Source organism: Aulonocara stuartgranti (genome assembly GCF_965226115.1).
Source record: "Aulonocara stuartgranti genome assembly, chromosome: 3".
NCBI lineage: Eukaryota > Metazoa > Chordata > Actinopteri > Cichliformes > Cichlidae > Aulonocara > Aulonocara stuartgranti.
In genome coordinates, this window is record NC_138941.1 from 77,417,113 (window position 1) to 77,432,267 (window position 15,155).

General features: G+C 41.7%; 1 protein-coding gene and 1 long non-coding RNA gene across 3 annotated transcripts; one reads left to right on the plus strand and one right to left on the minus strand.

The window, feature by feature from the left end:
• Positions 1 to 2,813: 2,813 nt before the first annotated feature.
• LOC309701666 lies at positions 2,814 to 4,713 on the plus strand. Of its 2 annotated transcripts, none has more exons than XR_014275211.1 (7): positions 2,814 to 3,095; positions 3,838 to 3,898; positions 3,996 to 4,046; positions 4,131 to 4,175; positions 4,260 to 4,324; positions 4,401 to 4,503; positions 4,618 to 4,713. It is a non-coding gene; the product is annotated as an uncharacterized lncRNA (long non-coding RNA). The 2 variants fall into 2 exon arrangements; XR_014275212.1 differs by having other exon boundaries at positions 2,814 to 3,031.
• Positions 4,714 to 9,668: 4,955 nt separating this feature from the next.
• Positions 9,669 to 14,483, minus strand: LOC309703207 (uncharacterized protein). The gene is made up of 6 exons (XM_082527919.1): positions 14,397 to 14,483; positions 12,828 to 13,172; positions 12,612 to 12,737; positions 10,794 to 11,111; positions 9,811 to 10,137; positions 9,669 to 9,743 (listed from the first exon to the last, which is right to left on the minus strand). The coding sequence occupies exons 1-6, from the start codon at positions 14,431 to 14,433 to the stop codon at positions 9,721 to 9,723; spliced, it is 1,176 nt and encodes a 391-aa protein (XP_082384045.1). The 5' UTR covers positions 14,434 to 14,483; the 3' UTR covers positions 9,669 to 9,720.
• Positions 14,484 to 15,155: the final 672 nt, after the last annotated feature.

A 15,155-nucleotide genomic window follows, 5' to 3' on the forward strand; every position in this document is an offset into this window, starting at 1 on the left:
GATGTTCCCTAAAATGGTGCACAGACAACAACAACAACAACAATCTTTATTTATAGAGCACGTTTAAAAGCCTTGGGCATACCAAAGTGCTTTACATAAAACAATTAAAGGTTAAAAAAAGGAGCTTATCAGAGCACACTGGGATGTGATGGAGCTGTTGTGCAGTTGCTCCTCAGAGGCAGGGCCGTGCAGAGACGTTTGAAGGGGCTCAAACCTACAGACCCCTGCCTGCTGTACCCAGTGAGCTGGCAGCTGACGAGCATCACACAGGTGATGTTTGTCGCACTGTTGCACACACAGCACGCTCGTCTGTTTCAACTCATCAGTTGCCACAAAACAGCTGAACGTGTCCATAATAAGCTGACACTGCTGTGTGTTACAGGCTACAGTGTGCGCTGTTCACCTGCTTACTGGTTTCCTTTGCATCAGTCTGTCTCCCAGTTTGTGTTTCTCCTGCAGCTCTGCACCACCCATGTGGCTCTTTGTGAGCTCGTTCCCACCTCGTAACCAGTGCACTCTGCCGTTAAGAGCGATCATTGGTTAATGGTAGTCATGTGACTGCTGCGAGCCAGCTCATTTTATTTAACAAAATTGTGATTAATAGTTAAATATTATTGTTGAGGGGCACAGACAGGACTCCACACACACATGAAAAGAAAAAACCCTCAAGAAAAGGCCACTGGTGGGACCCATAAAGAAGCGCTCAAGCCCCTCCCACCCCCACATGCCTGCTTAGATATGCCAGATGTTCTGATGTGCTGATGAATTTGAAGTGATTTAGTTTGAGGAACTGATCTGGAATTGCTCTAAAGATTTTCAGTGTTTGTTTGCAGCCTGGTGAGCCTCTGTTTTTATACCCGTCATGTTGCTGACGCGATGCCAGATGATGTTTCTGCAGCTCTTTATTTTTATTCATATAAAACATGGAGTTTGTTGTCATGTTTGCCTTTTGCTGCCAGCAGGTTCAAATCAGCCTTTTTTAATATTTTCTCAGTTTAAACATTTGATGTTTTTTCTCAGTCGTCTTGAGATTTTGTTTCATTTATGAGATCATCACATTCTTTCAGTGCCATGATCCACAGACAGGACAGACTCAAAGACATCAAACTCATGTTTGGATCTGTGTTAGTTCATTATCTGATGCTCGTCAGCTGCAGAAATCCTCTCAGGAAAAGAGTTTCAGCTTTTCTTCAGGGTCACAGTGATGCGTTCAGGAACACCTGTGAAACACAGCAAACTGAGTTCTGCTTCTCTCAGTGGGACGCTCGAGTGTTTGGGTCCCTCTGTGGTTCACTTTGCTGGCCTCTAGTGGCCACGAGGTGAACTCATCATGTTGGTGTCAGCTGTATTTGACAGCAGCCACCAGTCTGCAGTTCTGTATTTGAACCTTTGAATCTCCACAAGTGCCTCATGCGGGCAGATTTTTGGACACTGGGTTTAAACAAACAAATGGAATCGACTGTAAGTATTATTTTTTCTATGAATATGAAATAATAAAGTGTACATTCATTTTTTTTCATGATTTTTTCTGTTTCAGATTGGAAATGGCTGTTTTGAGCTTATCACTAAAATTGTCCAGTCAAAGGTACTGTATGTTGTATATGATGATTGTCAAGCTTTAATTTAGAGAGTTGTTGTTTTAAATGTTTTTGTTTACATTCTAGGGGATAAGCATTTACATAGAAAATCTGTATGTCTCGCTCGGGCCCCTTTGGAGGTGGGGTGCCCCCGGCCTCTCGGCCTGGGGCTCGGTCACTCAGGCACAGCTGGGGGCCGGCGGAGCTCACGGGCGCGTCACTGCAACTCCCCCTGACTTCTGCTCCGCGGCTGCTGGGCGAGCCCTCATCTGGGACTCTCCTCAGCTCTTACTGGAACAGTGGCGCGGCTGCCCCTCTGTTGGTCTTCCTTGGTCTCTTGTGTTCTGGGGGCCTCTGGATGTCTGGAGTTTTGATCTCCTCCATACCCGCTTCACACCCTGGAGGACGGGGCTGTGGCCCCCCCACACTCCCTAGCAGATCATTACATGGAGAAACCTTTGGAATGCAAGCATGCTGATCCACACAGGTGTACACATGGGTATTCACAGACGCGGACTAAAGCTTTCTTGGCTGCTGCCTCAAAGCACACTGTGCGCTGTCTATCTTGCGTGCTGCACAATATCGTTTATTATTTAGTAAATACTGATATCTATGACTAGCTAGTTTATTGTGATGGTGCTTTGATTTCTCTATTATTATGTTGCTCTTTGTTGTTTGCTGTCTCCTCTGTTTGTTTGTTTTTTTTTTTTTTCTCCATACAGGTGACCCAGGAGTTCTTTTTTTTTTTCTCTCTCTTCCCCCCCCTTCTCACCGTCTCTTCTCCCCTTTGGTTTTCTTTCTTTCTCTCCCCCTCTTTCTCTCATTCATTCCCCCTGTCCTATTTATTAAAAAAAAAAAAAAAAAAAAAAATGACAAAGGATGAACTGAAGCTCTGCCATCACGTAATGTCGCATACTGCTGTTTCTGATGTCATTTAGAAAAAAAGAAAAAAAAAAAAAGAAAAAAAGAAAATCTGTATGTCACCCGGACTTGGCTTGCACCCTATGGCTGTGATCCATTGCAGTCCTTTCCTGTAAGTGTACCGTCCTTTAAAGAAACAAGCAAGTAATCCAAATGATTTTTTTTTATAACTTTGGTGAGAGTTCATATACAGGATACTTAAAAAACAATTCTGTTTCAGACTGATGCTCAGAGGATGCACATCATAGTTCTCCCTCTCTGGACCCCTGGTCATTTCCAGTTGTGAGTAAGTCTTGTTTTTTACACATACAAACTGTTAGAATTTTGCTATGTGTCTGAGATGTATTCAAGCTTTTATGACGCAGTTTCAAAAGTCTTTGATTGTGATCGCTTGCAATGACATTGTTTTCAGGTTTGAAGTCATGGCTAACTGTCTTTTAGGTACTGAAGCCACCTAAAAGAGAAATCCTCTTTCTTGACCCAATAAACACCAAGGCAGGATTTGGTGGCCAACAATATGTTTCACTTTTGAGGTCACATTTTTATAAGCATTTTTGGTTTGTTCCGGAGTTTTCAGGAACCTGTTCAGTGTTCCAGGTTAAGTGCATCCCAGATCATGTTCTGCTGATCTTGAGTGTTCACACATACAGTACACTCACATGCTTTTTTTATAAACTATATCAGCAAGTTTCTGTGTGGAGTTTGCATGTTCTCCCCGTGTTTGCGTGGGTTCTCTCCAGGTACTCCGGCTTCCTCCCACCGTCCAAAGACATGCAGCTTGTGGGGATAGGTTAATTGGATAATCCAAATTGCCACTAGGTGTGAATGTGCGAGTGAATGTGAGTGTGAATGGTTGTCTGTCCCTGTGTGTTGGCCCTGCGACAGACTGGCGACCTGTCCAGTCTGTCGCCCTATGACAGCTGGGATACGCTCCAGCGACCCTGAAAAGGAGAAGCGGAAGCGAATGGATGGATGGATGGATATATCAGCATGATGCTTCAACATTTTATTCTATTTCTCATCTTCACATTATGATCAAGTCAGTGATGCTGTCTTTAGATGACTTTCAGACATAAATAGGGTCTTCAAATGTTCTAGTTTAACATAAAAGACCATTAAAAATGAGTTTATAAAATATGCCAACCTTAACTTAAAGCTGTAAATGCTTTATTTTGACCAACTGTGAGCATGTGACTGTACTTTTTCATTTTGTTATGCTGTTTTGTTGAGGTCGTGTTCCTAAGGCCTGTAGTTACAGTTGGTGCTATTAGCAATAAACATTTCACACCCATCATCATGACATCTGTTAACTTGTGAATGTAACTGTCTTTAAAAAAAGGAATCTTGCAGTGAAGATCATTCCCGGGCAGTGGTCAGAAAAAAAGAGCTTTGACTTGAAGGTATGTGCTAGTTTAAGTGTATGGTGAATGATATGAATTACACTAGTCTTCTTTTAAGGGATTTTATTAACGAGCCTTTATTTTCAATGTAATACAGGGTTTTCCAAGCCAAGACTATGGAGTTGACTGTGGGATCTTCATGCTGATGGTAATTTTTCTCTTCTCTTCTTGAGATTCAGAAGCTAATTTAAGCTTCTAAAAAAAGGACATTTTTATTTTTTCTTCCAAATAGTCTGCTCTGTACGTGGCACTGGATGCTTCATTTGACTATACTGTAGTAAGTATTCTATTTACTTTCACAGCAATGGAATCTTGAATCTTTTGAAAGTTGTTAAATATGTTTCATATTAATATTTTACAGTCAGACATGCCCTACTTGCGTAAATGGTGGTGCTTGCTGTTGATGGAGAACTTTGATCTCAGGAGGTATTTATATTTTGACTTCTGTTTTATGTTGTGTCAAAGTTTACACACCTTAACAATATCAACATTTTCTGTTAAGCTCTGGCAAGCTATTTGCACACTGGAGAGAGGAAGCCAAAGCTGTGCTTGAAGGACAACACGTGCCCATTGTCAGACTGAAAAAGTTCCAGGAAGTCAGTCAGGTCAGTATTCACTTTAAACAGTAATTACATGGTTAGTGACATTTGAATAACTGTTAAAAAACTGTTCTGCAACAGAGAAATAACTATGTTTTCATCCCCGTTTGCCTGACACAGGAGCCAGCAGTTGTTGAAGATCTGCGTCCTGCTGTGCAGTGGGTTGTCCAAAATAAGGCACTTTTCTGTGGACATGTAACAATGCCCAAATATGTGTCCTTAAATCAAGAGGACCAGCAGAGGGTCTTAAGAGACATGTCAGAGGAAGAAGACACTGGAGCAAGGGACTTGTTCCTCTTTGTTTTTCAGTTTGCAAAGGACATGGAGCTCTTTTTGAAAGCATGTGCTGATGAGCAGGGGCTAAGGGTCAGTGCTATGACATGTAATGGACAAATGAAGGCACTGGCTGTGTTTGTTTGTTTGTTTGTTTAATATGTTGTTGTTGTTGTTGTTTTGTTTTGTTTTTTGCGTAGTACAAAATTCCAATTAAACTTATTTCAAAATGTTGTTCACTTTATTCTGTGTCCATACTTATAATAAAGGATTACAGTGAAACAGCATTAAATGTAAATGTAACAGCATTTTTTTTAAACTTGTAATTTCAAAATAAAAAGCTTATTGTTGATATTAACAGTAAAGAATTGCAATCAATAATATTTTTTATACATTTTAAACATTAACACTCTGGGCTCTATCCTGGCCATTTGTGGACACTTCACTTATTCTTTTTTTTTTGACTACTGCACTGCAGTGGACCAAAAGAATGACACGGGTTTGATCTTAAGGATCTAATAGTTGTGTGTGTTGTGCATGACATTGCCACACAAATATGTATTTGCAAGATAGAGTAGAATAAATTATGACGCATGAAATATTACATAGGCTGCAGTGAATTTCTGTTGATACAGACTATTGAGCTTTGAGTTTCCCAGTCAAACTTAGCTTTGAAGCACCTGCTAAAAACACTTTTACTCTTGTACATTTCATAACAAGACACCATAGCCGAAATATTAACAAAATATATATTATTAAAAAATTCAAAGCTACACATACAGCAACAAACACCGTTAGTAAATGTTTCCTGGAGTTTATGCAGGTGCAGAAAGTGCTGCTGCTGTAAGTCAGCCTAACAGCTTCCAGATCACTTTTCTGGAAAGATGGTAGGAAGGGCATCACTGCTCATTTCTACAGTCTCCCAGCTCTTGCAATACAATCCCTTTGTACCATGAAACCACTTCGCAGTACTAGGAGTCCACTAAAACCTATAAAGAGAGTGATCCTGGAAGAAATGGGGCACACACTAGTGACCTCAACAATTGCAAGACAGCCTTTTCCCCGATGCTCAGATGGGGAAAAAAAGGAAGTTTCATGAAAACATTAGGACTTTATCACCGTTTTATCTGAAAAGTTAATGGTAATATATAACCTAACTGGCTATAAAGAGTAAAAAATGTAGATACAATTTTGATTTTGATGAAAAGGACTGGTGCTATTTTAAAGAGTCACGTCGGTAAAAGTAGAAAAATGTTTTAAGAAATATACATTTTATAGCATTTTGTGAACATACACAAAAAGTGGCCATTTTTGGCAACAAACAAGCTGAGAGAGTTTTGTATTTTTTGCTCTCCTTGAACAAAAATAATAGTGCATAATAATCAATGTTGATGTTAATCAATTAGATGTCCCAGACTCTACTATTACTAATACAGCAGTCCCTCGTTTATCGCTGGTGTTACGTTCTAAAAATAACCCGCGGTAGGTGAAATCCATGAAGTAGCCAACTTTATTTTTTACAATTATTACAGATGTTAAGACTGTAAAACCCCTCACTACATGCTTTATACACTTTTCTCAGACAGACATGAACATTTTCACACTTTTCTCTTTTGTTTAAACACTCTTAGAGTTCAAACCTTCGTAGAAACATAAGTCCAGTATTATGGAATGAAACCTAAAGGTGCATTTGAGGGTGCAAAACGTTTCGTCGGCATTGTTGTGTTTGTTTGGGAGAAAACTTACAAACATACAGTACAGCACTTCAGAGTTACACTGCTAGCGATCGAAGATTTATGTAAATTCGACAAGCTAAACGCATTCTGTACTGTACAGCAGGAGTCCCCAACCTTTTTGCACCACAGACCACTTTAATGTCAGACAATATTTTCAGGGAACGACCTTTAAGGTGTCGCGGATAAATACAACAAAAGAATTAAAAAAAGAAACTGTGGTATTTTGTAAATATAATAATAAACATGACTTGAGCTGTGCGCCAACAACAATGACAGTGACATCCTCCTCTCTGCTTCTTAATGCTCTCTGGTCGCTATGGTAACGCGTAAATAGTTCTTTCAAAATAAGACACACAACTACAACCATACATTTCACATCGGAGGATCAACTATCGCAGAACGGTACCAAAGGACTCACGGACCGGGACCCGTCCATGGGCCTATTAGGGACCGCTCCTGTACAGGACACACTGGACTAGATTGATTGACAATGGTCTACAGCAATCAGAACGCACAACACGATGTACTGTAAAACAAATAAATAAATCAGCGAAACAGCAAGTGTCGCGGAAGGTGCGCCGCGTTATAGCGAGGGACCACTGTACACTTTTGGCCACAAACAATTTAGGGGATGGTGAATTTTTTTGAACAAACCCAGAGTGTTAAAAACCCCCCACTTAAAACCATTTTTATTTCTCAGCAGCATCAATAGTAACAAAAACGCAATTTAGTTTTCGCTGTCAAAGTCGATTTAACTGAAGTTACGTGTTTCCGGTTACCGTGGAGGTCACGTGTTTCCGGTTACCGTGGAGGTCACGTGTTTCCGGTTACCGTGGAGGTCACGTGTTTCCGGTTACTGTGGAGCTCCACAGTGGCTGCAGCCAGGTGCTCTTGGTTAAAAGACGCGCAGCTGCATTTTGAATTAACTGGAGCCGGCAAAGAGAAGAGTGTTGGAGGCCCGAGTAGAGGGAGTTACAGTCGTCCAATCTGGATATTCTGCCCTCACTAGGGTGTGAAGCTGGTTTCTAGCTTGGCAGATAGCTAACAGGTCCACAATAAACATCCAGGAGTCAGCGGATACGTTTTAGATGTTTACTGTTGAAGCACTGTAAAACTGGTACAGAAACAAAAATAAAATATTAAATTTCTGCTGTAATTGCCTTTTCTTTACAACATCAAACATTAAGCCATGCACTACAATGTATATAACACATAAACACAAACTTATCCAAACCCTTTCACTGGTTATTAGGCCCACGCATTTAGCGATTAGCTTAATGCTAACATTACATGGGAAATCCCATAGACGGGCTAACGTGTTAGCATCGCGGCCGTTTTACCTCACAAAAGAAAGTTTTCCACACAAACCTCTAAACTGCTACACAAAACTATCGCGGGAAAGCTTACAAAACAGATAGCAACTACTTACAGGCATGTGCTCTCTCAGGCTCAGCAAGAAAAAGTGAACAAAAAGTGGAACAGACAACAGTTTGGCTATAGGACTGTTTTTCACTGGTGAGGTACTACGGCAAGTCTGCTGGTACAAAAAACACACACCCAAATGATCATGCCTGCCTTAAAGGGGCAGCACACTGGATGTAATAAATGCGTGGATAAGCTTTTCAAGGTCCTTTAAAGGAAGGAACGGCTTTGCTTTAGATATCTGACGCAACTGGTAAAAGCTGTTTTTTTATGTTGGTGTAATGCAACTGAAGTAATGTTGTTAAGTCTTTGAACTCATATTCGTTTATTGTCATGACTGTATTTCAGGGCTGGACTGGCCATCGGGCATACCGGGCATTTGCCCAGTGGGCTGCTCGTGATTTTTCGTTTTTATTGGCCGATGGGGTTTTCTTCCTTTTCTTTTTTTAACGGTATAAATGAGTGGTGGTGGATTGGCCAGTTGGTCATGATCGACTCTGGGCTGGACCAATTACAGCCGAGGAGGTCAAACTTTAAAGTTAAGGTGAAAAGGAACGGGATTTGTGCCGTACTACTTCAGCTAGAAAGTTGCTAATTCAATCATGAAACTGATCAATGATCAGCTGATCGGCTTTTCTCTCTGCGCCAGAAAGAGGAAACCAGCGGAGGTCGAATTAAACAACAGCAGCACGTTTAAGCTTGATCAGCTGTTGTTAGAATTTATTTAATATTAATTTCTAGTATCAGCTGATGTTTGCTGGAGCCACAGCTGTAAAGCTGCTGGTCATGATGTCGGTTTGGATATGTGGTGAGAGGGAAACATGAAGATGAAACCAGGAGATGTCCTTACTGGATCATCAGAGCTGAACAGGAGGTGATGGAGAAACAGGTTTACCTTTCAGGTGACAGGAATGAGTTGAAGGGAAGTTCTGAACTGTTTCTGTGTGCTACTGTTTAGAATACCAGAATAGGGAAGGTGGTGTAGGTTTAAGCTTATTATTAAAGGATTTTTGACTTTTCCTATAATACCATGGTGGGCCGGTCACTAGTCAAAATGCCCATATTTTGTGCCAGTCCAGCCCTGCTGAATTTGAAGTTATTTTTATTTTTGTATGATACCTGATTTATATTGAATATGACTGAAGTAAACTAAAGTCTAAACTACTTAGTCATTTGTTTAATTGTAATTTAGCATTATATAACTCACATATAAAACTATCAATTGTAATTTTAAATGGTTTAAAAGCATGTAGAATAGCATATGTAGGCAAGTACATTTCTCCTTTTTATCAAGAAGCAAAGACAAAAAGGAAAAAAAACTGAATCATTCGTCCCCACCAATGCCAAAACGAAATCTACGCCCTTGCACACAGCTGTGTCCAGCAAGCTCCACCCACTGCTCCTAAAAAGGTGTGGTCAGTGATGGATCTCAGCTTCCCGTGCCCCTCCCCTCCCCTGCAGCCGAGCCACAAACATCCACAGATACACACAGTGTTGTTAACGGTTACTCCACATGCACATGACACTGACACACCTTATATTTGGTCAGACTTACAGAAACAGCCAACAGTGCACTTTCCAAGAACACAGGTTTGTCGGAGTTTATACATTAGCTGTGTGATCATACTGAGAACACACAGGACTCAACAGGCCTCAGTATCAGCTGACAGCATCTTCAGCACCATCTGTTCACTGATGTCCTTCACTGATCAATAATCAAATAAACACATCAAACTGATTGATCAGTGATCAGAGCAGACGGATCAGTGGAGCTGATCCTGATGGCCTCTGCTTATTTCTCGGCCTGATTTTTCCCTGCAGAGGAAACAGAAGAGTCACACCTCACACACACACACACACAAACATGAATGAACTAACTAACCTTTGACTGTGAGCCACACCCTCTTGTATCTCCAGGCCTCCTTGCTGTTGACCTCACATCCGTATCTCCCAGCATCTCCCACTTTGAGGTGTCTCAGGGTCAGACTGAGGTCTCCAGACCTCAGAGCGTCTTCATTCATCTCAGTGCGACCTTTGTAATGGTCGTCCTGTTTGTCGGGCCGGTCAGAGCCGTTCTCATACACGTGGACCTTCATGTATTCTGGTTCATAACATTTCCACACCACTTCACTGTCGTCAGGCAGGTTTTCTGTGGTTTGAAAGGGAAGACAGATGGACTCCGCCCCCTCCTCCTCCTCCACCTGACACTCTGAGAGGACAACAAACAACGTGAGCATGTTAACATTTTACTTGTTATTGATGACACACCAGTCGTGGACTTTATGTTTTTACTTAATCCCCCAGTTTTTATGTTGATTCATAAAAGCTGAATCAACATAAAGCGTCTACAGCCTGTTCATAGCCCAGCATCATCCTTAAACCATTGGCTGTCTGAGCGGTGTGTAGACTCATGTGGGTCTCTGAGATTCTGATGAGGAGAGACAGCATCTATCCAGCTTTGGAAGAAGCATTTAGGGAAATCTGTATGCAACACTGAGACCAGGATGTTTCCAGCTCACACACCTGCTGCTGTTGTAAAGGTTTCCATCACTCGTCTCATTTTAGGACATTGGGAACGAGCTCAGGGTTTGTTTTTGCAACACTATAGCCGGGCTAATAGAGTCAGAGCTCTGAAGTCTTATGTGTGATTCTCTTACACTCATCTCATCTCATGAACGTCCTCACAATATCTGAACCACTACAAAAATGAATCAGATTTACAGTTTCCCACAAACTTATCTTTGAGCCTGGTTGATGCTTTAACTGCTGACATTTACCAGTTTCTCTCCCACAAACTACTTCAGTCATTACAAACCACTGACTTACCAAACACAATCTGTGAATAAGGATCATCTGCATACTGACCTTCGACTTTCAGCTCCACTTTTTTCTCCATCAGGACTTTTCCCTCCCTGCTGTAGGCGGTGCAGGTGTAGGTGTCCCTGTCTGTGTGTGTGGGGTATGTCAGGGTCAGACTGAGGTCTCCAGTCTTCAGCGGGTCTTCAATCATTTCTGTTCGGCTCCTGTAACGTCTGTGCTGTTTTTCAGAGTCTTCCTGATACACGTGGACTATCCTGCCATCTCTGTCCTTCCACACGACTTTATTTACCTGAGACAGGTGAACTGTGGCTTTGCAGGGCAGCTTGGCAGACGTCACACCTGAACCCACCTCCACCTCACGAACTGAAAGAACAACCAAGCACAACATGAGCTGCACAGCATCAGCACACTTCCTTTGACAGGATGAAGTGAAATGTTTGCAGTAAAACATGTTGGACTGGTTCCAGTCTGAAACGTGTTCCTTTGCTCCATGAAGAGACTGTGCTGTGTTTGGTGTCCAATCAGCAGCAGAGCTGAACTGAACGTGTCTGCCAGATACCACAGAGTCAAAGCTTTCAGCGTCTCATGGTTTCACTCCAGTCAAAGCTGTGAAGAGTGTAAAAGCTCGAGGGAGAGGTGGACGCAGTGTTTCTGTAACACTCATCACACATCTGACTGCACTTACAGTAAACCATGGACAGGGTAACACATGGACCTGCTGTCCTGATGTTACTCTGTGTTTTCTGAAGTCCTGCTTCCAGCCTGGAGATGAGCTTCTTCAATGGTTGTCACAGCTTTTTCTATCCATGGGGCCTTTTTTCTTTAACTATTATAAGACTAATCCATCTGACCAAGAGAAGGATCATCAGAGGAGAGCTGAAACTAACAGGTGTGGTTATTGATTGCACCTAACTGTTATGTTATCAGTCAGTTGCATCATCAGTGGATAGCAGGATGGACACTCCTGCAGGCACTTAGAGCTCAGCGCGTCTCCTCACTACCAGCTTTAGTTACTTTCTGTTAGCCTATTGTTGAAATCTCCCAATTCTTTGAATCTTTGGGCTGAAGGAAGGACAGTACTCGGTGTATAAATGCTCAATCAACAATCATTTATTTCCATACAATTCAACACTTATGAGCATTAGAACCATCATGATGGGGAGACATGCCTGCAGAGGGTCACAGCAAGTCTCAAAATGGTGACAGGTTGCTCAGCTTCTTATAGCCTCTAGCGGCCCCCACCTAGTCGTAAAAGCCTAAACATTCACATTCTTTCTCTCTTACTAAGTTATGACCTCGGCTCCTTGTTTCTCTGCTCTCTGTAAGGTGGGGGTCTGTCTCTTCTATTATCGGCACAAGGTCCTCTGCACACAACATTCTCTTCATGATTCAGCAGTATGAAATGTCAAGAAACAGTGTAACACATTCAACAGTGTCGAGTAATACAGGTCAATCCAATAGATCTAATGATTTTCACACTCTTTTAAGTCAGAAGTATAATGCAAACTAAGACTACATACTGATCACACCATCTAAACTAAAGGATAATATATGTCCTACAGCTGTTATCATAATTCAACTACTTTGATTACATATATAAGGTAACATATGGTAACAGAATAATATCACACTATAATGATAATACCAGAAACTTTGGCCCTTCAAACAAAGAGTCGGTCCAGACGTCTTGTACAGGATAACTGGGATCTAACAGTTCGTGGTAACCATCAGTGATGTAAAGATCACTAACAACTCATTCAGGACAGAGACGTCAGCTATGGTGCTGTCAAATCACCAAATCAAACTTTGCTGATTACCTTCAAGGTTCTGATATTTCATCAGATGGTCCAATAAAACACTCACCTTCTTTGTTCTTTAACGTTTTGTATCTACAAGACAGCCATGCAGCAAACATAACAACCAGAGGAACCAGAGGAACCAGGACACCTGAGAGGACTTTGAACCAGACTGCAGAACGAGGAGGAAGTTCTGTGATCGACACAAAACAAACAACCTGAACATCAACCAACAGATTTTTAGAACTTGCCATTAGCATGCATCTGACCTGACAGCACTGACCTGTGACCTTCAGGTCTACATAGGTCTTGTTCCGATCTTGTCCATGCTTGCGGTATGTGCAGGTGTAGGTTCCACTGTCAGAGACTGTGGGCTTCCTCAGAGTGAGGCTGAGGTCTCCAGTCTGCAGAGCCTCGGCTCTCAGTGATGTTCGACTGAAGTAACGAATATTCTGATCTTTAAAATCGTCACCACTCGGCAGACGCACGTGGACCGTTGGGTCCTTGAGCTCCTCACGGTCCCACACTGCTGCTGTGGAGTCAATGGTAACATCAGCTTGTACCTGACAGGGCAGCAGGACAGACTCCACCCCCTCATACACCTCCACCCCTGAGGCATGCTGGGAACCTGAGGATAAAAATATAAAGCAGGTGAGTGCTGTGATTTTGTAACAGCTGAGAGACACAGGACATCAGGTAAAGTTCCAAAGAGTTTCCTGATGGTTCACAGATGAACTAAACAGGTAAAGAGGAGCCGACTGAGTCAACAACCAGGAAAGTGAGTGACTCAGTAGAAGCAGACGTCCTCATGTGCAAACATGTCAGCCTGTCTGACTCTGAGCCGTCCCTCTGATGGACACAGCTCTGATGCTGGAACATTTTGTGGTGGATTTGTGTGTGACATGTATACCTATATAACTATATAGACTATCTATCTATGTGCACTGAACATAGATATTTTAACTTTCACGCAGAGTCTTAAGCACATGGTTTATTAAGGGGGTACAGTAACAGTTGATGTACGGGGAGATTTCTCCTGAGTAACTCAACCTCCCCAATACACACTCGTCTTTCATGCAGCACAACCAAAACAGTTACACTGTATGCGTGTCTGTGATTATGTCATACGATATAATCTCACACACACACACACACACACACACACACACACACACACACACACACACACACACACGCACACACACACACACACACACACACACACAGTGAATTTCCTTTCAGTGTGGAGATGATGCAGCAGAATTTAGCTTTGTGTTGGGTTCTGATGAAAAACAATCAGTAAGGTTTCGTTTGTATATTTACAACAATTAATGCAAAATGAATCAGAATAATCTGAAGGAAGCTGACAAATATGTAAAAGATGCCACTGTGACATGAAACAGGTGAACAGCAGAGATGCAGTTTGTTCACAATAAGTTCAATATGACCTAATGTTATATTAACAAAGTTACCATTGAAATGTTAAGATACTGAAGTAAAAAACTGAAGACACTTACTTCAACCTTCAAATATAAACAGCTTCTAAACAAACTGCTGTGATGTTGTGTTTCATGAGTCATCAACCTGTTCTTCATGAGCTGCTTCAAAATGAATAAAACACTGAGATCTGAGTGAATGTGTGTCAGTGCTTTATTCATGATGAACTAAAACCTCACTGAGCTTCATAGTTCTCAGTTATTTGAGCCACATGGTGGGATCCACCCTGCATCACCCGAGCAGGGAGGGCTTCATTCAGCAGGACACAGAGAGCAGACATCAGTGCACTGCATATATAATAACCTGTGTGTGTGTGTGCGCACATGCATGCAGAGTATCAGAGCAGCTTTCTTACCGAGTAAGAGGAGCATCAGCATCAGTGGCATCTTCATAAATCTGATCCTCAGTCAGACACACGCAGCAGCACTGCAGACACTCCCAGAGGCTGCTGCACAAACACCAGCTTACTTTCACTTTCATTTTCATGCAAGGGTTAAAAATGATTGATTTTTAGTTTGAGATTTATTATTATTGTTGTTTTTTCTGTCCTGTTCAGCAGCTTTAGAAGGAGAATTATGATCTGAATGCTTCGTCAGTTTATTTATCTTGTATGTGAATAAATAATATGTATTGTGTAACAGTGTTTGAGCTGACAGGCTGGGAGGGGCAGATTATCAAGAAGAAAGAACAAGCTAGAGTGAGAAAGAGAAAGAGAAAAGAGGGAAAATGTGCAGTAAAGCTGTTCAGAGGCTCTGAAAGCTAAAATTATCTGAGAGTCCCGATCAAAAGTTTAAGACTGCTTGAAAAATGTCAAAAAATCCTGTTTTGCTTGGTTGGATCTTAACAAGGTTCCAAGTAGAGCTTCAACATGCAACAAGAAGAAATGGGAGAAAACATTTTTTGAGCCTGCAATTTATTTAAAACAATGCTTAAACTGAAACAGGCGGTTTTACAGCTGATCAAAAGAAAAGAAAGAAACACAGAGACTAAATGCACACAAGGAGGTGATCAGGGGAAGTAGAAACACACGAGGAAACAGCTGACTGGAATACACCTGATGACCAACGTTCCCTCTAATGTTTCATGTGTCTGAACACACAAACTGAGCGTCCCT

Excerpts from the sequence above, each read along its gene's own strand:
- LOC309703207 (XM_082527919.1), bottom strand. The coding sequence starts at position 14,433 with ATGAAGATGCCACTGATGCTGATGCTCCTCTTACTCG. Across the intron at positions 12,738-12,827 it reads TGTAGACCTGAAGGTCACAG|AACTTCCTCCTCGTTCTGCA; the intron begins GTCAGTGCTGTC and ends TGTCGATCACAG. Across the intron at positions 10,138-10,793 it reads AGTGGAGCTGAAAGTCGAAG|AGTGTCAGGTGGAGGAGGAG; the intron begins GTCAGTATGCAG and ends TTGTCCTCTCAG.